The sequence below is a fragment of the Anas acuta genome, chromosome 21 (assembly GCF_963932015.1).
Source record: "Anas acuta chromosome 21, bAnaAcu1.1, whole genome shotgun sequence".
NCBI lineage: Eukaryota > Metazoa > Chordata > Aves > Anseriformes > Anatidae > Anas > Anas acuta.
In genome coordinates, this window is record NC_088999.1 from 4,252,410 (window position 1) to 4,276,885 (window position 24,476).

The 24,476-nt window shown below is 55.4% G+C and overlaps 1 protein-coding gene across 8 annotated transcripts in view; it reads right to left on the bottom strand.

Annotated features, from left to right (window-relative positions):
* The window catches only part of PHACTR4 (phosphatase and actin regulator 4), a 59,013-nt gene that overhangs the window by 13,372 nt on the left and 21,165 nt on the right, over positions 1-24,476 (bottom strand). For 5 of the 8 annotated variants that reach the window (XM_068658075.1, XM_068658079.1, XM_068658078.1 and 2 more), the window contains exon 2: positions 23,725-23,771. In XM_068658075.1, coding sequence (XP_068514176.1) covers positions 23,725-23,740 — 16 coding nt within the window. In that variant the 5' untranslated portion in view covers positions 23,741-23,771. Of the gene's footprint in view, positions 1-7,006; positions 7,359-22,122; positions 22,194-23,724; positions 23,772-24,476 lie in introns of those variants that run through there. The other 3 variants (XM_068658081.1, XM_068658082.1, XM_068658074.1) reach the window with 3 other exon arrangements.

Below are 24,476 nucleotides of genomic sequence, written 5' to 3' on the forward strand. Positions count from 1 at the left end.
GAACCGCTGAGAGGCCTCCTGACGAACCGAGGGTTAGTTGGGGTTTGCAGTGCCACGGCTTCGCCCAAGGACCACGCATCACTGCTGCGGTTTCTCGTCCGCAGCTGGAAGCGACGGGTGCTAGACCCACGTCGGGACACGAACACGCAGCCCCCAGCCTGCAGAGCCCCTTTTCGTGGCCGTCTACACGCAGCACAACTGCCAGCCCCGTGCTGGAGCTCCGTCTCGCTGATTTTTCCTCTCTAAATAAGGCCGGCATCGCCAGCCAAGAGCAACAACCACACAGGAAAGCAACACAATACGGGCCCGCGCTCCACCTACTGCACTCCGGGTCTCTGGGGAACAACACAAAAAGGACACGGAGGTGGGAAGGGACGTGCAGAAAAACCCTGACTTAGTGCAGCAAATTTCATAAAGGAACGACTTGGGAAGCGCAACCAGAGCACAAAACCCTGCTGGTGACTTCCAGTCCTGGCCCGCCTGGCGTTGCCGGTTCCTGGGTATGGGGCGAAACACAAGGAACATAAGGGAACACTTACAAGGGAACACTTAACAGGGAACGCTTAACAGGGAACACTTACAAGGGAACGCTTACAGTCAGCAGAATCCAGCAGAGCCTGCAGGAAAAAAAATATCTGAGCATGCACAACCTAAGTGAAGGCAGCTGGCGGGCTGCTCGTGGTCTTCGCCTGCAGGCTGCGGATCCTTGGCTTTGGCACGGGGTAAGACGGGAGCACCCCAGCCCCGTGGGAGCACAAACCATGGGGAACAGCCTCGAGACCTCCTCCGGTCCTACAAAAGTCCTGCCCAACACTGCATGCCGGGCTGGGGTGCTGCCTTGCACATTGCCCTTGTGCAGCTCATGTTTGAGCCTTTGGGTCAAGTGTGGAGTCTGCAAACCTCCTGGGATCCCAAAAGCCCTTCAGTCAGTCTCAGGCAAGCCCGTGTGATGCGCCTGCTGAAAAGCCAACACCCCATGGGCCAGGCAGTGAGTTCAGCCAGCAATCCCAGCTCCTGGGGCAAAGAGATTGGGAAAGGAATTTTAGGGGAAAGCCACTTCGCGCAGAGGGCAAGGAGCTGACACCGTACCTGTCACATCAAACACCCACCAAGGATAACAGACTCCAGTGCATAAAAGCAGACTCCTGCCAACGTGGGCAAGAGCAGAGGATGGAAAATAAACCCAGAAAACCCCAGCTGCTGACTTTTGGTGGACCTGCAGCACTGCCCGGTGTGGGATTTTGGAGGCTTGGGGCAGCTGGGTGGGCACCGGGGGTCACGGCACAGCAGGATCCCAGCTTCTTGCTCTGAGCACAAGCGAAACGAAGACCAGTGGACAGCAGGGAAGAGAAGAGCTCACAGCACAAGGGAAAATGGGGAATATTTCAGAAAGAGGATCCAGACCCCGTGTGAGAAGTGTGGTCTTTAAGCTGTGATGGAGGAAGAGGAAAACCAGCCCAGGACACAGGTTTATCGAGGGGCTGGAGTGGCAGGGAAGTGACTTGCTGCTGTGCTAGCCAGCAGGGAAAAAAACTATCTGCAGAGCTGATTGTGGCCATTTCAGACTTCCCCTAAAACTCACGATCCTTCCAGTGCTGCACAGGTTTCTCTCCTCCTGCTTACTGGACTCCAGATTTCACGCAGTGATGGTTGAGGGGATGGGAGTGGATTTATTTATTCATTTTTAACATAAAGTCATCCCCCTTACAGAAAGCTCACTCACAGCCAGTGAGAAACTGATGCCAGTCCACGTTTATTTGGAAAAAAAAGGATGATAATTCAGTGTCTGAGCTGCTTCTTATAAAAGCTGGCTTGGTAACAGGAGAGCATCTGGGTGGAACGTAGCAGCCGAGATGTCAGCACCGAGCCGCGATTTTCTGCGGCTCTATTCTGTGATATTCTTCTGGGAGGAAGCAGGGACACACAAAATGGCATTTCGGGCTCCCAGAAACCCAGAGCTGAATTGTCTGGATGCTCAGAGGCACTTTCTTCAGAGACCAGCACATTACCCCGAGTGGTACGTGCGATTTGAAGAAGCAGTGTTCATGGCACTGCTCACCAGGCACAAGCCGCGTGCTGAATTTGGATCCCAAGAGCCACCCAAGGCACTTCCAAGCCCACGTTCGGTGCCCCACACCTCTCCCAGGGGCAGCATCAGCACCGAAGACGGCCGTGCCGAGCTCATTTCACGTGTGTGTGTGTGTGTCCCTTCTCTGAATCGCCCTCAGGAATGTAACCTATGTGCCCTGCCACCCGAGCCGTCGCAGTGCTGCGCTAAGCAGAACGAGTTATTAAAAGAAAACTCAACGGTCAGGTCCGTGGATTAATGAAAGGAAGACCTCAGCGAGCTGCGGTGTCTCCGTTTCCAATTAGAGGGAGGACGAGGAGCAATCCCCCGCCAGTCACCTCCGAGCAGCCGGGGAGGAGGAACGGACACAAAAGGATGAGCGGGGACCGTCGGGGACACACCACGACCCCAAACCAGGCACAGCTGGAGGCAGCAGGGTGGGGAAAAGCCCACGTGTGAGCTTTATCCCATGGGGAAGGATCTGTTTCACCAGCTCCTGCAGCCCAGGTCTGGCTGTCGGAGCCGAATACCATCTCGGGGTGGAGTTTTGCGCCAGGTGCCTGGCTGCCACTAGCTGCGAGCAGGCAGGTTAATACAGCAGCTGGGTTTCGTCATGACATTCGCCATCGATATCTAATAACTGCGGGCTGGTTCCTCCGCCGTGCCGCGGCTTGTGCCGTGAATCAGGGCTTGACCAACACGAAAACACTGGGTTTTGGTGTTTTAAACACCCAGTTGTGGTGTTTTACCACCAGTTCTGCCCAGAAACAGCCATGGAAGATGAGGGAACGGGCACAACACGCACCCTCCCCTAGCGCACAGCCCCAACCCAAGTCGTTTTCACCACCCCGTGCTCCCAGCAGAGCAAAAGCCCCGCGTTGATGCCACGAGAGCAGCTCCCTCCCCGCACACCCGGGGGCTCCACCTGAGGCTCCTCAGGAGGGCCTGGGGAGCCCGATCCCTGCCGTGACACTTCCCCTTCCCACCCCATAATTACCGTGTGGACACCGACATTTAAAATAGCCTGCTCTGATGCAATTATGAATTGCCTCTGCTGCTAATTAGCAGGCGGCTCGGCAGCTGTAGGTGTGCTCTTGGAGCTGTACCTTCAACACCCTCCCTGTTGGTGACTGCTCACGTTGGATGGTGCTCACACGCCCCTGGAAAAGGAACTTTCCTCCAGCCACAGCCCGTTTCCACCTCAAATTTCCACAAGGCATGGCTCAGAGAGGGCACCTCGCAGTGAAAGGAGCCTTGGCAAGGCGGATTTCAAGGTGGATTTCTCCGTGCCTCTCCTCGCTGTGCTCCACGAGGGGCAGGAGGGTCCGAGGCTGCAGCTCGCACCCAGGGAGGCAGCAGGGGAAGCACCAGGGATGCTCGGGGAAGGCAGCGGGGCTGAGAGAGGAACCAGACCCGGAGAGAAGGGGGAGAAGCATCAGGAGCTGATGCCTTCGCACTCAGGCTGCTGACCTGTGTGGCAAGTCTGCGCCCAGGGAGCCAGCCTCACCTGCGCCGCGGTCCCGGGCTGGAAAATGCATTTTAAATTTATGGGGAAAGGTTAAGCGAGGTTGTGTGGGCCCGGGTAAAGCCAGGGAGTCATGAGAAGGTCAAGAGCTTTCCAGTAAGCAGGTCTCAGTGTGTCCCCGTGCCAGAGAACGAGCTGCTCAGCCCTTCCACCAAAGCCACGCGAAGCGCCCGTCGCAGCCAAGTGGCCCTGGAGTGGCCGGGAGCTGTCAGAGCGCACCCCGACACCCGCAGCCCTCACCCAGCCCCGCTGCACAGCTCTGGTTGAGGAAAAGTCCGGGATAAAACACCTGCTGAGACTTCAGTGCCTTGCTGCCATGCCTCGGACAGACCCCGTGGGTCTGGGGATGGAGCTGTGCCCCGGCTGCTGCCTCCCTTCCCTACCCAAAGCCGCTGCAGATCCCTCCGCAACGCTCAACGCGTGCCCTGATCCCGCTCCACCAACACAAGCAGGTGAATTTGAGCTGTTTAAGCATCAGATCCGCCTTAACCCAAAACGTTTGGGCTGCAGCAGTCTCGGGAAGCGTCACACGATTGGCACGGGCTGGAGACACGAGGAGGCAGAAAGCGGCGATGGTGCCAGCAGCGAGGGACGCAGCGAGTCCAAGAGCCGCCTGGCCAGCTGGTCTTCCAAACCCGCCTTCTGCAAACTGCGATGCATTTACGCTCCCATCTCACCACTAAAATCTAGGCAGAAATAAAGCTCCTCACCCACTGCACCCTGTAAGCAAGGGCACGGGGGGTACATGGTGGCTGCCGCGATGTTATCCCAGAGAAGCCACCTCGGTGGGAGAGGCACCGCAGAGGTTTCAGGCACCAACATGAACAAAAATCCTTTACTTCGTTAAGGGTCATCTCTCCTAGGGAGGATACCTGCAACACTATGAGACAGCTGGGCCTCTGGGGCAGAGAATTCGAGAATTAAAATCAGAGCCAAGCTGCATCGAGCGCAGGTCACTGCAGAACGGGTCCTGGTGAATTCTGAAACCGTTTCGACTCAGGCCACACACCATCAAAAGCCAGCAGGGCTATGGAGAAGTTTATTTTGTTTTGGGCTGCCACACCATTACATAAACTGAAAATCACTTCAAGGCCCAAGTTGGGGACCCTAACAAAGCAAGGAGGATGTGAAGAAATCAAAGCAGCGGCTCCCAGATGCTGACAATTCATATTCTGTTCCTAAATGCCTGGGAGGGAAACGGCTGAGTTCCAGTGCTCATGAACAAAGTGGCACAACCCTCCCCTAAGGAGGAAGGGTCAGCGAGCCCCAGGACAGGACAAAAGCTGTTAGGAAAAGATGAGAACTTGCTGCTTTTCTCCCCAAAATGTCTCTGCAGACACCCGAGGGCTGGCAGAGCCGCCCTGAGCCCCAGCAGACGCATCTCACCCGCGGTACAGCAGGATCTCTGCCCCTGTCCGGGGATGGGAGAGCTCTTTAATTCCATCCTTCTGGACAGAGCCTCACGAAGAACACGCTGATGCTTTCTCATTTCCTTCTGGAGAGGACTCACAGTGTGTAAATTGTGAGCTCCGGAGCCAGATTGCTACTGTGGACAAACCACATTTCCCTCAGAGCCCATCCCTTACTGCAGCAGTGACTGGTGGCACTGGAGCGGTAACCGGTAATTAGCTCAAGTTCCAGGATTTCTGTTCACGAGGAGCTCACCGGGCACTTCTGCCTCAGCCGTGGCCTCGAGGCTCGCTGCTGTGGGTCTGTCAATTCACGAGGCCGTGCTACGCTGCGAGTGCTTCACCAAAAGCCAGACGTCACCGGGACAAATTAGGCACCCGACGCCGTGGCAGCAGCTCCCAGCACCTCAATCACCTCTGCTCCCCGAGCTGTTGTGCTGTCCCCAGGCCTGCAGGTGCATCGGGAGCTTTTTGCTGCTCATTATAACCCCGACGTCACCGCACCTCGGGAGCACGTTTTGCAGCAGAGCCTGGACCTCAGGCTACAGCCAGAGCGCCTTGCAAAGCCCAGCCCGCGCTGCAACAAACGCTCCCGGTGCCAAAACGGCGCCGGTGCACGGGGCGCGGGGTTACTCAGCCTCCTTGTGCCAGGCCGAGCAGCTCAGAATGCAAAAACGCTTTCAAGCAAACAGCTCCGACCCAACAAGCAAACAAAGACTCCTTTGATGGAAGCGCTGTTAAGGTTAGGGCATCAGAAAAGCGCTTTGAGTAAATGTTTCTAGCTTCCGATAGCAGCTTCGGAAACTTCACGCGCGCTTCCTGAAGGGTCCGGGGAAGACACAAATCCTGACCTTAAAGCAAGAGAAGACTGCGATCACAAAGCAGCCTCAAATAGTCCCAGCCCTCAGGTTTTGTACCTTGCTGATCACCATCATCTTCCCCAGACCTTCCTTTTCACCAGCATCCTGCCAAAATTAACACCCCAGCCGTCTCTCCAAAGTCCCAACTTGTTCCGGAGGAGCTCCGCAAGCAGCACCACGAGCAAAAACCCGAGACCAGCTGCAGGAACCCCTGGGCTTGGGCACGGCGCAGCATCATCGTGCTGGTGACCCCACTCCTCTCAAAGTCACCCCCATCTCTGGTGCCTGGTGAGAGATGAGGCTGAGACGGGGCGGATCCATCCTCTACCAGCCCCTAAACCTGAGGAGACGCTGCCCATCGCCACGGACAGCGCGGAGAAGGATGAAGTTTTCTTCTCTCCATACCACTTATTTTTAGCAGCTCTTGAACAAGACCAGCCAGAGCGAACCGGGGGTGGGGAGCAAAGTCACCGCTTTAATCTGAGCCCTAAAAACGCTCGGGAGGTTCAAAGTCATAAAAGTGAAAATGAGAGAAATCATCTGTCCCTCGGGGAGCTTTCTGTGTGCGGTATCAAGTGTTTCTGTAAAAATCAGCTAATTTGGTGCACGGAGCGGGCAGCTCGGGCCGGGCAGCTGCCAGCCCTGGGGATGTGACAGCAGAAACAGATTCCAGCGCATCCCAGTCCCGGGCACGGCACCGGGCGGTGTTTGGGAAGCAGCACCGCTCCCAAAGCCTCAAACAGGGGAGGATCGGCTCTCCCCATCCACCAAACCCCATCAGCTAAAACTCAGCCTAGAGCTACCTGGCAGAGGAGAGAGAAAACAAGCAGAGAGGTGACTGCCAAGCCCCAAAAGCGGGGTGCTGCGCACACAAGGAGGCAGTTTTATTCGCAAAGCTCGTGCCCCTGCAGCCACCCCTAAAAACCTGGGCTTGGAGCCTGCCCGCGGACCAGCAGAACGCAGCACCGGGCGGGACGGAGGAGAAAGGAAGGAAATGGAGTGATTCCTCCCGTTTCTCCTCCCGGCTCCCAGCCGGGCGCAGGTTACACAAGCCCCGCGTTGCATTCCTCCCCTCCCGACTCCTCCGTTTCACCTGCGGTCCTGCCCCGCCGTCCCTCTCTCTCCCTTGCCCTCCATTACTCACCGAAAGCAGCCGGACTGACCGGTCTGGAGAAGTGCGGCTGCCCCATCCGATCCCTTCCCCAGCGGCTCTCCGGGAGGCAGCGGGAAGGGAGAGAAAAAACAGCCGGGACCCCGGGAGAGCTCCGGAGCCCTTGGAAATGGTAAATCCACGGCCACGAACGGGCAAGGGTCCAGCACCGGGTGAGCGCGGCGGCTGCGGGAGGCGAGGCGGTGTCAGGGTGTGCGGTGAGGGTCCCGTCCCCGTCCCCCGGAGCCCAGGCACTTGATTCTCATAAATAGGCGCCCATGCCAGCTCCCCTGGCGCAGGAATGCCTGTCATTCCAGAGCCTCGCTGGCTGGGGCTGAAGCTCAGGAAGGGGAGGAGACAGCCAAGGCTCCAGCCACTGAGCTGCACAACCCAAATCATCAACACCCCTCGGTCCTTCCCAGCACCCAGCCCTGAAAAAGCTGGGAGCCAGGAGGGAGAGCGGAGGGGTGCCGAGAGCCTACCTGAGACACAGCACTGCCAGGGGGGAAAGCCCCGTGCTGGAACACAGCCCTGGGGTTAAAGGGAATCACAAAGTGCCCCAGCTGCTGCGCACCGAGCCAGGTGCACGATAAAAGTAGGATTTAACAACAATTCCCCTCTCCAATAAAGTTACCGGGAAGGTAGGAGGGGCGGGGAGAGGCTCTTCTTTAAATTAAACAAAGGGGCTTTGGTAAGGGAGATAAAAGTTTATTTTTGATACACGCATCTCATCTCGATGGCTACGGTTACACATCCCTCTCAGCATTTGCATCACAACAGAATTTAAATACTCCCACTCAGATTCTGCTCTTTTTCACCCAAAGTTTGTGTTCGGGCTTCGGTGTCCTACAGACCAGACCGCAGCGGGACGGGGCGACGCTGAAGCATTCAGCAGCTTTGTCTGAGCCCAGAGGAAACAGAACATTTTCAAAAACATGCAGGAATTCGCAGAAGTGACTAATCTGAAACCCGAACCCATCTGACACATCCAGGTTTCTCCTGGAAACGGTTTCCAACACCAGGGTTTGCTGCAGCCCTCGAGGTCCCTGCTCCTGCCAGGCCGGCAGCCGCGCTGCTTCAGTGCCTGAATATCAGCCAGGGCGAGCTCGAGACGAGCTCGCTGCTGCAGCAGTCCCAGTAGCGAAACACACACACAAAAAAAAGCTGCTATTCTGGGAAACAACAAAATCCAAGATTATCAACTGGGGCTGGTCCAGCTGGGAGCAACGCGCATCGGTGGAACAACCGAAACGAGACCGCCACGCGCAGGGGCAGGAGGCAGCCACACCGGAGAGGGCAGGGGGCATTGTGAAGCCTAATAAAACCCCACCAAAGTCACAAGGACACCTGGAAGATGTCGATGCCCTCGGTCCCTTCACTGACACACCAGGCATCCAGCAGGCAGCTCGCAAAATCCGCTTCTTGCCTCTGAAGCACAGCTGCAAAAACACAGGGGGAAGCGGGTCTGCCTCTGTGTGGCACGGCCAGCAGGACGGACAGATGGACGGACGGACAGCAGGAGCAGGTGGAGGAGCACGGATCAGCAGACACGAGGGGGTGGACGAGCAAATGCCACTCTCCTCCCTCGCGCAGGACACACGCACGGCGCTGGAAGCGCTGCTCTTCTCACCCTCCCACCACCGGTCCCTGCTCAGCTGCAGTCCGCGGGCTTGGAGGCACTTTCCATTTTCCTCGTGGGCAATTAACGCACCGGTTACGGGCATGCTCCACCTCATTTCAGGCTCTTTGCTTGGAAACAAAAGGAAAAGCCATTTTAAAGCCATTTAAACAGGCAGCCATCTGGCAGGGACCCACAAAGTTCGGAGAGATGACTTCCAGCCTCTATCCAAGTCCGTGCATCAGCTGTCCTGCTTGGAAGGGGGTCTGCAAAACCCACCCGAGGGCTGCAGAGCGCCGCACGCTTGCTCCGTACCTGCCTGACTTCCCAGGAGATTGCCACAGTACAGAAGACACATGGAAGGTGGTTAAAGCACAATCCTGTGCCTGACCCTTTGTTTCTACGTTAGTGGAACAGGAACCATTAGCCTGAGTTTCACTGAGAGAGGTTTAAACCAATTCTGCGCTCCCCAAGGATGCACAGCGACAGCTTCTCAGGCTCCGGTGCCGCACAGCAACTCGCCGGGCTGCGAAATCACAAGCTGCAATAAAGCACTTCCACGGTTCTGTACCGCTGATTAGGGCTAATGAACCTTCCTGAAGGGAATCTATAGGGCTACCTGGTAAAGGTGCTCACGTTAAGATGTGTAGGAGCGTACGAAAGGCAGGGCTGAGCTGCTCGAGGAGCAAAGAACTGCAGAGCTGCACGTCACATCACAGCTGGGTCTGGATTTCAGACGCTCTTTAGGAATATCAGCAGCAGCTCTTCTCGTTGGGGGGAGAAGAACAAACACCCCACCAGAGGGGGAACAACAAAACCCAGGGAACAGCAGAAATCCAGACCTGAATTAACACTGATTTTACCTTCAAGGTGGAGGAAAAACCCGCCAGCCCATCTCACCTCCACCTCTAGGGGCAAAAACCAAAAAGGGCAAGTTCTGCACCAGCAGACCCAACACAGAGCACGTCCCTGCCTCGGCTCCAGCCTGAGGACAGCCCCTCGCCGTGCTGTGAGGTGACCTTTTTCCACCTGCAGTGTCTCCTGTTTCACAGCAGGAGAAAAATATGGGACAAAGCCATGGGCCCAAGCCCCGTGCCAGTGGTGCACGAGGAGCACAGCGCCCCGATGCTCCGCCAACAGCAGCCAGGGGGCAAAACCTCAGCCCCCAGCCAGCTGCACATCTAGGCTAAAGGAAAATCCACATTTTGAGCAAGGACAAGTAGCAAATGCCCAAAATCCCCATCTGACATTGCGTACTGCCGGTCCTCCTCGGGGACAGGCGAAGGCCTCCACGAGAAGGAAGAGCTCGAAATAGCAAATAGCTTTCTCCAGGAAAGCAAAAGGGGTCACCGGCTGACAGTCCCTTTGACGTTTCCTTCTGAAATTTTAGTAACCAAGAAAGTCGCAGGAAAACGTTCTGGGGTTTCAGGAGAGCCAGCGGGTGACACGAGGTGAGAGGAGCGGTTACGGGCAGCAGCCGCCCGCAGCAAGCAGCGGGGCACGTCGCACACCAAGGCTCGCCTCTGAAGTTTCATTTCCTCTCCATCCAGGCCGGCGTCCCATTAAAAACCTGGTGTTCAAGTGGCACTGCCTGCTTACAACACGCTGCAAAAGCAGCCCTCCTGGACTGGTTCACTTCAGAACCTAATGAACCCCATAATGAGTATTAGCTGCGCTAATAAAGCCGCTGGTGTTGGCATCTCAGCTCACACCGACGTGAAACGCCGCATTCATCCACGGTGACTCAGACGTTTGTGCTCCGTGATTCAGCCGTGGGGACATGAGAAAGGACTCCTGAGCCATCCCCTCCCCGCAGAGAGGGCTGCGCCCAGCTGGCGATACTGGGCGTCCTCCTCCTGCCCAGGAAGGCCGGGGCTCCATCCTCGACAAAAATGCACCCGCCTGACGCACACAAACAAACCCACGGCAACATTTTACCAGGGTTGAAATGAGAAAAAAAAGGTGGTAACAGCACTAATCCGGACAGACTCTGTCACAATTCCTTTGCTAGCAATCCTCAGTGCCTTCAACAGAATAGGGAGAGCATAAAAAAACCCTACAGCAGCTCTGGCTGCCTACAGAACTGCCCATTTTGGGCTCGGAAGGAGCACGTGGAAGTTATTCATGACAGCAGCAGCCCAGCACGAGGAAGCCGGGCAGTCCATCTGGGAGGTCGGGAGCCGACACGCCGTGACGCTCTTCCTTCCCCCGGCGCGGCGCTACGAGCCAGCCCCAGCCCCGGCGTGGAAACGGAAAGCAGTTTATTTATAAGGCAGCTGGCACCGCATTGTTCGGGCTGGTTCGGATGAGAGCGCGGTGAGGTAAGCGCTCCCGAACCGCGTGATTTCCTCGGTGCTTCCCGTGACATTTCCAAGCGGGAAACTCCCATTTCCCAGAGCATTCCAGTCCCCACCAGTCCGCCCAGTCCGGGACATGGCGGTGCCGCGGTGGGGAGCCCAGATGTCGAGCGGGGCCGAGCACAGCTGGAGGCTCGGCCTCACCAAGAGGAAGGAAAAGCAAAGCAGAGCGCACACCACTGGGAAGTCTCACGGTCAAAGAGGGTGGCCAGGAGGAAAGGAGCTGCTTAACCAGAGGCCCACGCAAAAGGAGGCTGTGCAGAGGGTTTCGGGGCCGGGTTTGAGGCCACGATACCCCGTAAATTTGTTTCCCAGCAGAGGAAACGCAGCTTTCACCGAGAGCCATTTCAGCCGGCGCTGAAACCACATCACCTGCAGCGCCTCCTCGCCCCTCGCTGCCGCCGCTCACCGCGCAGGAGGGAGATTTTCCTGTTTGCAGGTGAGGGCAGGGGAAGGAATGCAGTCCTGGAAATTAAAGATTCGGTCACATCGTGGCTGGGTCGGTGGCTGCGGTGACTCACGGCTGTGCCAGCTTCAGGCCAGGGAACCTCCAGCACCGACAGGCTGCTCGCTGCAGCACCTCGGAGCGGCGTCACGGCCGCACTGGGCAGGAGCCAGAGGAAGCACAGGGCCAGGCTGCATTCCAGCAGAGCATCAGGCAGCAGCAAAGCAACAGCAGATTCCCAACAGCGAGGCACTCGGCGGCAGGATGCCCATCTGTCACTCCCAGCTACGTTATTAGGAAAACATTAAGCAAAAGCGCGGGGAAAATTACATGAATTATTCCATTGTTGGGGGAAGAGACAAATACGACGTTCGGCTTCGCTCTTCTTACACCTATTTAGAACTGCCCCCAGACAACAGAACTGGGGTATTCAGAGGAGAACCTAGAACCTGGAGATAAGGAACGAGGAGATGAGCAGAGCTCCAGCACAAGCCAACCAAACGCCCCTCTCCTCTCCAGCCCCGAGCAGGCACTGGTTTAGGACCAGCACAGCACAAGCACTCGGTGCCCTTCCTTTGGGTGCCCCGCTCCCAAAAACCTGGCAGCTTTGTACAAACATTGATATAACCAAGCCCTTCAGCAGTGAGGTCTGTCCTTCCGTGCCACCTGTAAAAGGGTGGGAGAAGCTCCTCAAGCACCACAGGGAGGCTGCAAATTCCCAGCAAGAACGACCCCTGCTCTGATTCATCCAGCTCACGGTCCCACCTCTCTCTTCCTATCTCTAATCTTCCAGAACTGCAGACTCCCCAGAGCTGAAAGCCTCCCTGCCCACGCTCTCGCCGGGACGAAGGGCAGGATGAGCTCTATAAAAGCAGTTTCCTCCTTTTTAACATTTCACAAAAATCTCGGTGAGCGGACGTGCTCCTCATCCCAAAACCCAAAACTGCAGCAGCACATCTCGGCGTTTCCTTCGCCACCTCCAAGGGCCCATTGCAGAAAAGCCCCATTACCCTTTGACACCTAGAGTGCCTCAGTCCCCGGTTACATTTTTTTTTTTTTTTTTCCAAATTCCTGCACAAAGCCGGCCAGAGCCAGGGCATCCTACCATCCTTCCCTCGCTTGGCTCCGGCCAGGGGGACGCACAAAAGCGCCTTGGTTTAGCTTTTTGGGGAACACCCAACTTCCACCGCACCTGCTCTGCTTTAATTATTGACTAGGCTAGAAGCTGCTCATTAAGATGCAAGGCGAGCTTGGCACACAATCTCAGCTTCTGATCATCTCCAGCAGATACGCTTGGAAAAGAAACCCAAGCTCCCTGCCACGGCGCAGCGTTTAAAAGGAGCGGCAGCAGCTCTGGCTCCGGCCCCTTAAATTTCACCAGAAAATGCTTTTTTTTGCACCCGTGCGCCTCAGCCCCGGTGGAAAGTTTGCAGTTTTTAACTTAACTTCAGCATCGCACACCAACACCGGGCTTTCAAAGCTTCCTCCAAGCGCGGTGCGTTTCCAGCACCACTTGGAGCAGCGCGGATCCAGCAGGTAATTACAGGTTTGACCTCCGTCTTGCACAAATGTGCCTCCTGAAACAATGCGAATAAATATTTGCTCAATACGAGCAGACAGCTCCGAGAGGAACCATTCCAGTTTATCAACTTTGTGATTCATGTTGATACAAGCTTTATTCTCTATTTAAGGAACCAGATAACGCTTAGGAAGTTCATCCAGCCAAATACGTTTCGTGGAGCCACTGGGGACCACCCCGGGCAGTGGCACGGCCAGCCCACGGGTCCCACCCAGCAGCGAGCCTCAGCCTCTGCTCTCCTGATATTTGCTGTTGCTCAACCTCTGAGGTGTCCCCGGGCAGCAGCAGGGTGAGAGATTGACACGGGCAGAGCGAGAGATGGCTGCTGGCGTGCCCAAAGCAAAGCTTGGGGTTGGGATTGGGACCGACCCCTTCCTTACCCTTTTTGAGCCCCCGATTTTGCTTGGGAGAGAATTGTGAAAGGCTCGGAGGAGCAGGAGCCGAATGTGAGCTCTGTACTCCCCAAACCCCATCCCTTGCCTTCATACAGCGCCCTCCTAACAACCCAAAAAAGGTTCCCTGAAAGCAAAAACGGGGCAGGTGCCTGTGACAGGAGCAGAGGCGACCACGGCCGGCAGGGAGCTTACGGCACCCGCTGCCCCCAGCCCCGTCCCCGCACCGAACGGCGCCTGAGCCGTGCCTGACTCACGGGCTGCAGGGACAATGCCACGGCCGTTGTTTACCCCGTCAAGGACGTTCCGTATAATTAAAGGAAATGTCACAAGATGAGATAACGCCGACAGGTCGGGAGGCGCAGCTCGTGGTAGCCTCGCAAGAAGCTGTCTGTCCCAGAGGCCGTTTCCCCCATTGCACACACGACCCCTTGCCCGTGGCCAGGAGCCTCAAATTTCACCCAAATTCACCCAAATCCCTCGCCCCGCCGGCTGCCCTCTTGCTGAGTTTGCAGAGCGCCATGGTGACCCTGCCTGGTGTCCCCAAAAAGAGCTGCCACCCTAAATCCCTTCCAAACCTATTAGGCAGCAATCCTGCCTGCTCACGCTTGCACGTGGGGCTGCAGACAGCCTCCGAGCACCGCTGCAGGCAGGGCCCCAAGGACACAGGGCTAAATGGAAAGGGGAGAGCCGTGACCACAGCCTGGCACAGCCCCCACAGCCCTTCAGGACCGGCTTCAGGACCACCAGCAGCCGTGAGCTGCGCCAGGGCCAGCTGCTCCAATATTTGCTCACCCCCTCAGACAAATTTTGCAGCACAAGAGGTGCCGCACGCTACTATTTCAGGTATGTAAGCCTACAGCCAACCCTGGCAGGCTCACACGAGCTGTACTCGCACCTCCAGCCCCCAAAAATCAGCGGGCTACGTGGCGCAGCCGACCCACCTGGCTCCTGCCCACGGCAGCCCTGGCAAACCTCACGGCTGTGTCAGACACCTTGAGATGAGCTGGGATTGAAGAATGCAGCCCCACAGGCGCTGCTGAGCAGGGGGAAGACCCCACGGGTGAGCATTGGGGTGAAACCCCCAGCACGGCATCCGAAGGGCTCCCTCCTGGAGATGCCCAGCACGAGAGCAGCAGCGCCAAGACGCGAGTTCAGGGCTTCAGCTCGCGGGGAGAGTCTCTGGGAATTAATTACCTTTAAGGGGTCAGAAAGCCACTGAGGAAAGCAGGCACGGTTCAATTCACTAACCCTGAGGATCCGTACTTCCCATCAAAAGCTCTTCAAAAGGCACACAAACGAGGCTGAAAACCACAGGTCCAAGTAAGTGCACTCCTCAAACAGTACTTACAGCCAGGACACAGAGAAGACATTCCAATGGGTACACAAAATTTTGGGTGTGCAGGTGTGAACACCAAACCCTTTCTCCATACCCATTCATCCCCCCTTCCAAAGCAGTCCTCAGAACAAACCCTCACCTTTTTCAAGGGAGGAGAAAAAGCCTCCAAAAAAATCTGCGGTTCTGACAGATTCGGATCGGCTTTAACAAAAAAAATAAGAATAAATCAACCTGGGAAACTAAAAGGTGACTGACCCTTATTAATGGAACTTGCCCACATTTATGGAAATTCCTGGTTTGGCATGAAATCACCCGCTCACTTAGTGGGTATTGTAGGTAAAACACTTCTTGACTCTAGTGATGGTCACCACGTTTTGCTCTGCTGCAGCCATGGACTTGACCTGGCAGCGACCACCCCATTGCTCCTGCTGGTGACAAACCCTGCCTAAAACTCAGGCCACCAAACTTTGGGGGGCCGTTGGGCCGGCAGGAAAGCGTCACATCCGTAACGAACCTCAGCAAACCCCGGGATGTGCAGCAGGGCTTTTCTCCTCTCCTCCCTGCTGGATCATCTCGGTTCTTGCCTCGCTCCCGATATCGGCCGAGCAGCAATGTCTCAGCCTGATGGCTGGAAGAACACCCTCAAGACAATGATTTGAGAACACCACCGGCTGCTTTTGCCTAGAACAACTGCCACAGGCTATGGGGGATGCAGGATGATGCTCTCAAACCAGAGCTGATGGCTCTCGGAGCAGTCTGCAGCACGGGAGCTCACCGACGGCGTGATGAAAGAGGGCTCAGTTCACACTCGTCCTTGCTCTTCAGCTCTTTTCCTAGGCTTTTATTTAGGGTTGAACTCAAGGGATCTTTGCTGCGGAGGAAGGAATCGCATCATAAGGCAACGGGGGTGCTCCTTATCAAAATAATTCTATAAAAAAATCCATCAGTATCAGGAAACAGCGCCCCAGACACCATCCCCCAAAACTACCCGCGGGGAGACCGATGGGTACTGTACCCCGAGCAGGAAAATCAGAAAAAAACCCTTAACAGACAGGGAGTGTCAAGGGTGCCAGACTCACTAGAATAATCCCATTACAGAGTTATCCAGAGCAGGCAGTTTCCTCAATATTTGCGAGATAACAGGATTAACTTCATGTTCAACATCATTTCAGGCTAATAATTGCAGAATCACTCCTAAGGCCCTAATGTCACTGATTCAACAGGGGATTCCCATCAACCCTCCCCACCAGCCCCAGCTTTGAAGGGCCGTTCATTAGCGTCAGCATCTTAAGTTAATTACTTTGAGAGATTTTCCTTTCCTCCCCAAAGCCAACCGTAACTTAACCCCTGCAGTACGCAGTGCCCGGGCAGAACAAAATCCTACAATCCTATAGGAAGGAGCAGCGTTTACCTTGCTGGGCACCAGTGAAGTCTCTGAGATTTAATGCTAAAATCAAAGGGGTTGGGGGCAGCTGAACCCCGGTGCAAGTCCTGGGGGGCTGGCTGCAGGGCCCCAGCTCCCAGGCAGGCACCGAGGCTGATCCCAAAGGACGTCTTCCCCGAATGCAATCGGGGGATCGTGATTTGGGGATCACCGCCTGGTCTGCAGGGCTTGGCTTCCTCGCCAAGGTGTGCTGTGCCCTAGGAGCCCAGGGAAACACAACACAAACAGCACGCAGAGCAGCTCCTAGCCCACAGCGGGGAGGCCTTGGTTTTCTATGGGATTTGGAGCACAAACCCCTGAAATCCCACCTTTCCCCAGCACGGGGGCGGCTCGTTTCGACACGCTGCACCCATTGAGCCTCCCTCTATCCTTCCATCCCTCTCCCGAAGTGCTCAGCGTGCCACCGAGCCACCCAGGGCTCCCAGCAGCTCGCCCCAGGGCAACCCCCAGGACCCCCTCCCCAAGCATGGAGCCCCATAGGGCCCAGGAGTGCCCCCTCCAAACCCCCCCCCCCCCAAGCACAGAGCTCCGCTGAGCCCTGGGGTGCTCCCCAGGACCCCTGCAGAGCTCTGCAGCACCCTGGTACTGCCCCAAATCCCCCAGCACAGAGCTCTGCAGCCTCGGGGTGCCCCCCAGGACCCCCCAAAACCCAGCCCCGAGCCCCACGGGGCCCTGGAGTGCCCCCAAGACCCCCCCTCACCCCCCCAGCCCAGAGCTCCACAGGGCCCTGGGGCTCCCCAAATCCCCCCAGTGCAGAGCTCCACAGCCTCAGGGTGCCCCCCAAGATCCTCCCCCCAGCTCAGAGCCCCAAGGGGACCCGGAGTGCCCCCCAAAACCCCCATGGGAGGGCCCTGGGGTGCCCCCCAAGCCTCCCCCCAGCCCGGAGCTCCGCGGCCCCGGCCACGATCGCCCCCTGGTGGCCGCGCCCGGCTCGGCGCCGGCAGCAGCCGGGGGGCTTCGGGGGGCACCGGGGGGGCTTCGGGCACCGTCCCGGCCTCTTTCCAGGTCCTCAGGGCACTTTGCTGCCAGGTCCAGCCCAGTTTGAACGGCTCGAGGGGAACTAGGGCCTTTTCTATTGTTTTTAAAGCGCAGAGGAGTACAAAGGCAGCGTGACCCTGCTGGTTCAGTCTTTTAGAAACCCTAAAACCAGCGCTTCTTGAAGCAGGGCAGAACCAGGCTAATCCCCTAATTTATCCCCTAATTTAAACCCCTAATAATTTCCCTAAGCACCCCTCAAGCTGACCACGCCGTGCTCATCACTGGTCCCACCACAGCCAGCTCGGTCCCACGCCTGCAGGAAAAACACGCCAGGCAGTGAGAGGGGTTTTTGTTGCATTCAAGCATTTTGGGAGAAAAAAAGGCACTTTCAGAAATAAGAGCCGGGGTAAAAGCAGCAATAAGGCAGTGCTGGTGACGTGCGAGTGTTCAACCCAAGCAGCACGGCCAAGCCGCTGGCTCAGCCAAAACCCTTTACAGCTCCTCGCAGGGGCAGCAGCACCACCGAGAGCTGGTGTTTGGGGTTTTGCCATTCAGCACAGACACACTGCTGCTGTGCGACCCAAGAGAAACAGTAATAATAAAAATCACTTCATTTCAACTAAGCCCACTTACCTCTGGTTCCAGGCAGGCTTCTCCTATCCCCAGCCCCAATAAAAATCTGCCACTGAAGTCTCCCGAGGACTCGGGGAAAACAATGTTCCAGAGGGCAAGGTGAATTTAAGGTCCAGGCTGAAAATGACAGCTAGAAAGTCTCGCAATCTAACACTTCTGCTCGGTGCCCTACTTACTGAACCACAATGCCTCCACATTCACTACTTCACAGCGAGTCGGCCTGAATCACCCGGAGGATTGATTACATGCCCTACAAGGCCTTATCTCTTAATACCAGGAGTAAAACTGCTCAGCTCCATCGCAGAGCGCTCCAGCGGGTCCAGCAGCTCTCCCCCAGCACCAGCTTTAGCCCCTACCTCGCTCCAGCCAGCCCTTAAACCAAAGCATCTCCCTCCCAGCACATCCGCAGCTTGGACCCCAAACCACAAAACCACCAAAATGAAAGCTGCTTTCCTCCAGGCAGAGCTATCTGCAGAAGCCACGTGCCCGTTTACTACAACAGCTTTAGGAGCTGCTTGAAATGGGGTGCCAGAGTTATGACGTCTCTGGACGGTCAGCAAAAAATCTGTGAAACTCTTGGCTTGGAGTCGCAGAGAGATGAGGCAAGAGTTTGGGCTCCTCTGATTGCTCAGAGGGGGAATTTCTGGGCATTTTATTTATTTATTATTATTATTAATAATAATTTTTAAGTGCCAAGCCAACCAGGAGAGGGATAGCTGATCTGAATCACTTGCAGGATGCAGAACAGCAGCAGCACGGCACGCATTGCCCCGGGCACCCTGACAGCACCCAGCACCTGATTTGCACCGAGAGCAGGAATGTCCATTGCAAATTCAAGAACAAAAGGCTGTCAGGATCGCATCCTGAAGGACTTCCCTAATGTGTCAAGTGCACTCCTTACTTAGGATAATGCTCTCGGGTAGGTTAGAGAGCGTGCTGGACTGCACCTTGCTTATAAGTCCAGTGGTCTCCAGTAAGACCAGTGCAGCCCTCCAGTACCTCTGGCTGAGGACCAGCAGGACTCTGCCTTCCTCGCAGTGCTGCAGCACAGCCTCCTTCCGCTGCAGTTAGCGTTTAATCTTGTTTCATCTCAGCTGCTCTGGCTCTTCTGTGGTACTGCACAAGACAGTTACGCCGCTGTATATGTAATTTGTAGGATCTCATGGGGGAATCGCAGCTCACGCGTGCTCCTGGAAGAAAACCTGCTCTTTTGCTGTGAAACAGACATCGCAAAGACGTTTCCACTGGCTAGTTGGCATTAACTGGTTTGCTCTGGCAGTCCTCAGAGCTCTGGCAGGGAAGCACTCACACTGCCACGCTCTGTGCTCGACTCTGCAGATCGAAACCAGGAAAAAAAAACAAACGCTGCCTCCAGCAGCCTGGTTTAAACGAAGAACCACGTCACCAAATCACTTCAGTTCGAGACAAAAATGTACATTTGACAAATTTTTCCCTAAATGGGCTGCAAAGGGCACTGAGTGCCCTGCCTGCCCCCACGTGGACCTGTTTCTGTTCTGCAGAACAGAAACAGGGCAACAGAAATGGGGCTGTGGGTTTAGGGTCTGTCCCATGCAGGCAGCTCCACCTGCAGCTGGCAAAGTCCTCGCCTCCGCTGCCAGCCGCTGATCCACGCCAGAGTCACCAGGTGGGGACTCAGGCTCACGCTCTCTCTCCCTGGCTTCAAACTGAGCCCACAAGGAAAACATTTTCCGTCCCAGCAGCCACTCCCTCGGCTGTGCTGCTAAAAACAAAAGGCTTCATCAACAAAGGAACGGCGAGGAGCACGCCGCTTGGCGGACACCTTTGGTGCAGAAGCAGAAAACTGGTTTCCCCGAGCAAGTTTTTTTCCTGAGCAGGTTTTGTTTTCCCCTAGCACACTTAGCCAGGCTGAAGCCTTCTGCTCATTCCCACCGGGAGGAGATGCCCAGCTCCTGGGGTCATGGAAGAGCAGCAGCAGGGGCAGAATAAGGCAGGAGGGGACCCACACGTCCCAGGTATGAAAGCAAAGGGTTATTTCGGATCCCAGGGCAGCAGGGTGCTGGAAGCTGGTGCTTAAAGCGCCTTGGGACAGGCTCCCACCTCGACCAAAGCATCCGGCACTTCTGAGCATCACAGGCAGCAGAGCCAGAACCTGCTCGGGCGATGCAGCCCCGGGATGGCTTGATGCTTGGTTTTGATCTCAGCTTCCTCTGACACAGCTGGGTTGCCAGAATTTGGCAGCAGTGGCTGTACCCTGCTACAAAGCATCGATTCCGCAGGCGTGCTTTGGATCAGAAGCGATCTCAAAGCCTGCTACCCACGCACGTGCCACGATCACGCACTCATTTCCATCAGGGCTTTGAACCTCAGCGTCCGATGGCACCGCTCTCGTTTTTAGGGATAAAAATGGGAATTGGGAAGCCAGCCACGCTTTCTGCCAGGACCAAGCAGCAAAGCGAGTGCAATAGAAATATTCACATTTCGAGCCCCTTCCTTTCCTCGGGCTATATTTGGAGTCTGAGTGTCCAAAAGTAGCAGATTCGTGTCACACTGGTTTCCTTATGAGGCACGTAGCCCAGAAGCCAGCTTAGACGCTAAAACAAATTACTTCTTTGTTTGCACAGAGGTTAAGGACTCGAAGAGCATTCCCTATTTTTAGTAGGAAAAGAATTGGGAGAAAGTAGCACAGCATGAGATAGGGTGATGAAAGTCAACCTCGAATAAAGAAATAACTGCAGAAGATTCTTAAGGCATCCATAAATTTACTGTCTCAAGTGTTGTTCTGTAATAGAAGCAGCTTTGGGCAGGAGCCCATGGGTGCAGAAGGCTGCTCCACTGCTTCCCAGGACTCCTCACAGCTGTCCCACACAGATTCAGACCCTTTAGGGACCTACCACGAGGTTTATCCCAATACCCACAAAGTCTGCAGCCACGAGCAGAGATTTTCAAGGGAGCACTGAACTAGAGGAGCCAAAAGGTCCCAAGATCAGAAGCTTTTTATGGAAAAAGGCAGCGCTGTGCTCCCTGATGGCAACTGGGGAATGCTCAGCTCAGACACCACGAGGGAGCTGCCGGCCCCTCCAACACCTCTGCTTTCGAGGAACCACGGGCATAAGGTGAGGCTCATCCCACCAGGCACAAAGTTTCCACTTCAAAATCTGCTTTTTAAGGTCTCCCGACTTGGAGGCAGATGGGATGCTGGCTCTGATGATCCCTTCACTAAGAAAAAGGCTGAAGCTTAGTTCACGGCAGCCTAAGAGGAGAGCGGTCCCCAGGAGGGGTCTGGGCAGCGTGGGCAGTGAATGCAACACGCTCCGAAAATAGAGTGTGATCCTTCACCCTCAGCACTCCGACAGGAAGGATCTGATCGGGGTGCAATGTTCCAGGGCTATTTCCCTTCAGCAGATCACTCGCGTAGGTGGGACCTCAGAAAGAGGAGAAACGGCCGACACACGGCATCTGTTCAGGACTCATTTATTCCTCTCGCCAGCCTCCGTCCTCCCACCGCCCGCAGGGCTGGGGGCAGCATGCTGCCCCGCTGTGCCCCCACTCCCTGCTGCCATCACCTCCCTGCTCCCACCACCCCAACATTTCCTCTGCCTCCAACGGGCTCACGGCACTGCTCGGTACCTGGAGGGCTCAGGCTGATCACCTACTGCAACTTTATGTCCTTTACGCATTCTCTAAGCTGGTGCCAGGCACACAGGCACAGCTGACAGCGAAGTCATTTCGTTTTGCTTAGCCCAGCACCAGAGACAAACTCGGCCACCTGATGCTGCCCTGGCTGCACATCCACATCACTGACCTGGTAGCTTAAACTACAGGCTCAGGGCCACAGCCCAAGGCTTGCAAGAAGTTCCTGTACGTTCTTCTCTCTGCTTGGAAAAGCAGCCCATGGCTGGGTTGAGAGCGAATTTTTAAGTTGCATACCTGCTCTAAAATAACCGTGTATAAACAAGCTCTGAAACTTCACTGCAGCTGCCTGGAGACCATGCTCCTACTAGTCTTCGGGGATGAGCATGAATTAAAATCTGAAGACAACAGCAAATTTCGTTTTTAATTAGCCAGGGCAGCCAGCCAAGGAGGAGCTCCCCCACCCACCCATGGCTAGTGAAGCCTGACAGCTAAAAAGGATTTATGCTCCACTGTGCAGTCCCAGTGGCCATTCGAAGCGCACCAGCTCTGAACACGCGCCAATGCAGTTAAAACAAAAGCCAGCCATGCAGCATTGTGAGTGCAGTTAATATACAACCAGGGAAGGACAGCCATACATCAAAAAGCACCAGGCTTGGAAGGAACAAAGGGCACGGACTTGAGCGCAGCTCCTGCACGCAGCTCCGCCTTACCTCATCTCCAGCCTCAGTGCCCGGAACAAGCCAGGAGTCCTGAGCTTAGCAGCACCTGGAGAATGAGCATCCTTAAAAGCAAAGTAATTTAAAAAAAAAAATAGTAATAAGAGACCCATCTGTTTATACTGCCTTTAACGCGGGGCTCTGAGCTCCCAGCACTACCACCACCAAGCTCCACAGCCAGCTGCGCGAGGTGTCTGTGCATGCAGAGACCAGCACAGATGCTCCATCCTCAACCCTCACAGCTGAATTCAGAGGGAGAGGGGAGGCAGCTCTTCTTCAGCTGGCACAATGTGACCAGGACATGAAGCCTTTCCCATCCCAGGCCACCAGCGCTGCTCAAATCAGGAGCCAGAGCTCCCAGGAACCTCGAGAGGCTCCAAGCCCACGTGCTGGGGTTGAGCAGGGAGCTGTCATCTCCGCAGCCACTGCTTCGGCTGCCAGCACCGCGTTCCCTTCACCCACCTCCCCCAGAAAGGCAGCAGCTGGGCTTAGTTTGCCACAAGCAAACCGTACGGGAAAGCAATCACCACAAATTGAATGTGCACCTTCCAGGCTAACAATTAGAGGCCGCAGCAGCAATTCCTGCCACCAGGATTATAAGCCTGACGTGTTTTTATGCACATGCACTTGGCTCGGAGCTGTTGTGCGAGTCCAAACCCAGCCTCCAGCGGACAGGCTGGTAGATCTGCCAGGCTGAGCACATCACGCTGCTGACGAGTACATCGATTCTCACGTTTCAGGGATGGCATCACCTGACTGCAGAGGAGTAATCTAGAAATAGCAGCTGTGGTCACGCAGCTGCACTTCCTCACAAGTCGGGGAGGTTTCACCCACTGCCCCAACGTGGTCCACAAGATGCGAGGTTAACATGCTCCATGGAGACCGGCTTCCCGCGGGGCAGGCAAGAGCTTTCATGCAAATCCCACTTCAATGGCAGAGGAAAAAACGGCTAGATAACCAGTGCCTTCCACCACCATGTTAGCCAAACAGTTGGAAAAGTCGCTGAAGCCAGAACTCCACCAGTTTTAGTTGCAACCAAATGCTTGCATCGGTTAAACCTCACAGCAAGGAGTTTGCTTGCCTCAGGTCGAATAGTAGGCAGTGCCTAAAGCGAGAGCTTTAAAGCCAAATTTTAATTAAAAAAATCTCACATCTTCTGCAAGACAGAGCAGCCTAGGGAAATAAAATCAGAAAGAAATCAGGAACTACCATGAGCTGATCCTTCCTTCTGGCTTGCCACGAGCCTCGCTCAAATCACATCCCAGCTCAGAACTCCTAGCCCCCTGCCTATTCGGAAAGGGGATGCTGTTTGTTTTCAAGAGCTCGGGATATTCAAGAAACTTGTATTCCAGCTTTCACAGATGGGAGATTTCAAAAAAGATCTTCCAGATGTACAGTACGCAGCTTTGGTCGGTTCTGATCCGCACCATTACTGCAGTAGAGCTGCAACTGATGCATCTGCCAAACGATCTCATTTTCTACTCATCTACATTTGAATTAAAGGCACGAAGTTTAAAATAACAAGGTTCATTACAGTACTGAGCAGACGAAGAAAGAACAGGTCAACAGCCGATGGTAAGGCACCGAAGTACTCACCGGTGTTCTCTTCCATTCCTCTTGCTCGCTAGCTGTCTGAGCAATTCCTGCAAAAACAGGAAACAAAATTGAGACAAATTAAATTTCCAAGCGTGACCAAAGCCTGGGTTTCATTTCACTTCCCTACCAGCTCTGCTCAGCCCGCACTAACTGACACACAGTGAACCCAGAGCAGGAATCCTGCCCCAGCAACCTAGGAACAAGAGCGTGGGGCCTTCACCCCTCTGTGAAGACGTCAGCAGCCTCTGAGCACTTCTGTGGTCAATGAGAAAGAAAAGCGAAACAAAGTCAAGGTGTGACAACTGCAAAGCATCAAACCTTCCCTCCCAGGAAAAAAAAAATAAAAAAAAATCACATGTGCCTCCTCAAAAGGACACGTGCTTCCCGTAAAAGGGAACAGCTAATGCTTATCTAGCAAAGACAGCACAGCACGTGCACGGAAGCATTGCAGAGCTCACGTAATGTCAAGACAGATCTGATTGCACTGGGGAGAGAGGACAAGAAGGAGGAACCTGGGCTAGTAGCAAGCCCGGCTTTTCTTTGGAGAAACTTCTGAAATGAGGCGCAAGAGGAACTCGTTTTGGGGAAATCAGGAGACATCTCGATTCTGATGTACACGTGCGGCACCATAAAAAACAGGCTGAGCACTCCAGAAAGGGGGAGCTCCCATCCTGAGGAGCCCACAACCAGCCGAGCTCCCAGCACGTGCTGGCTCCCACGGCGGTGGTGGCCGAGGAGCCAGCCCCAGCACG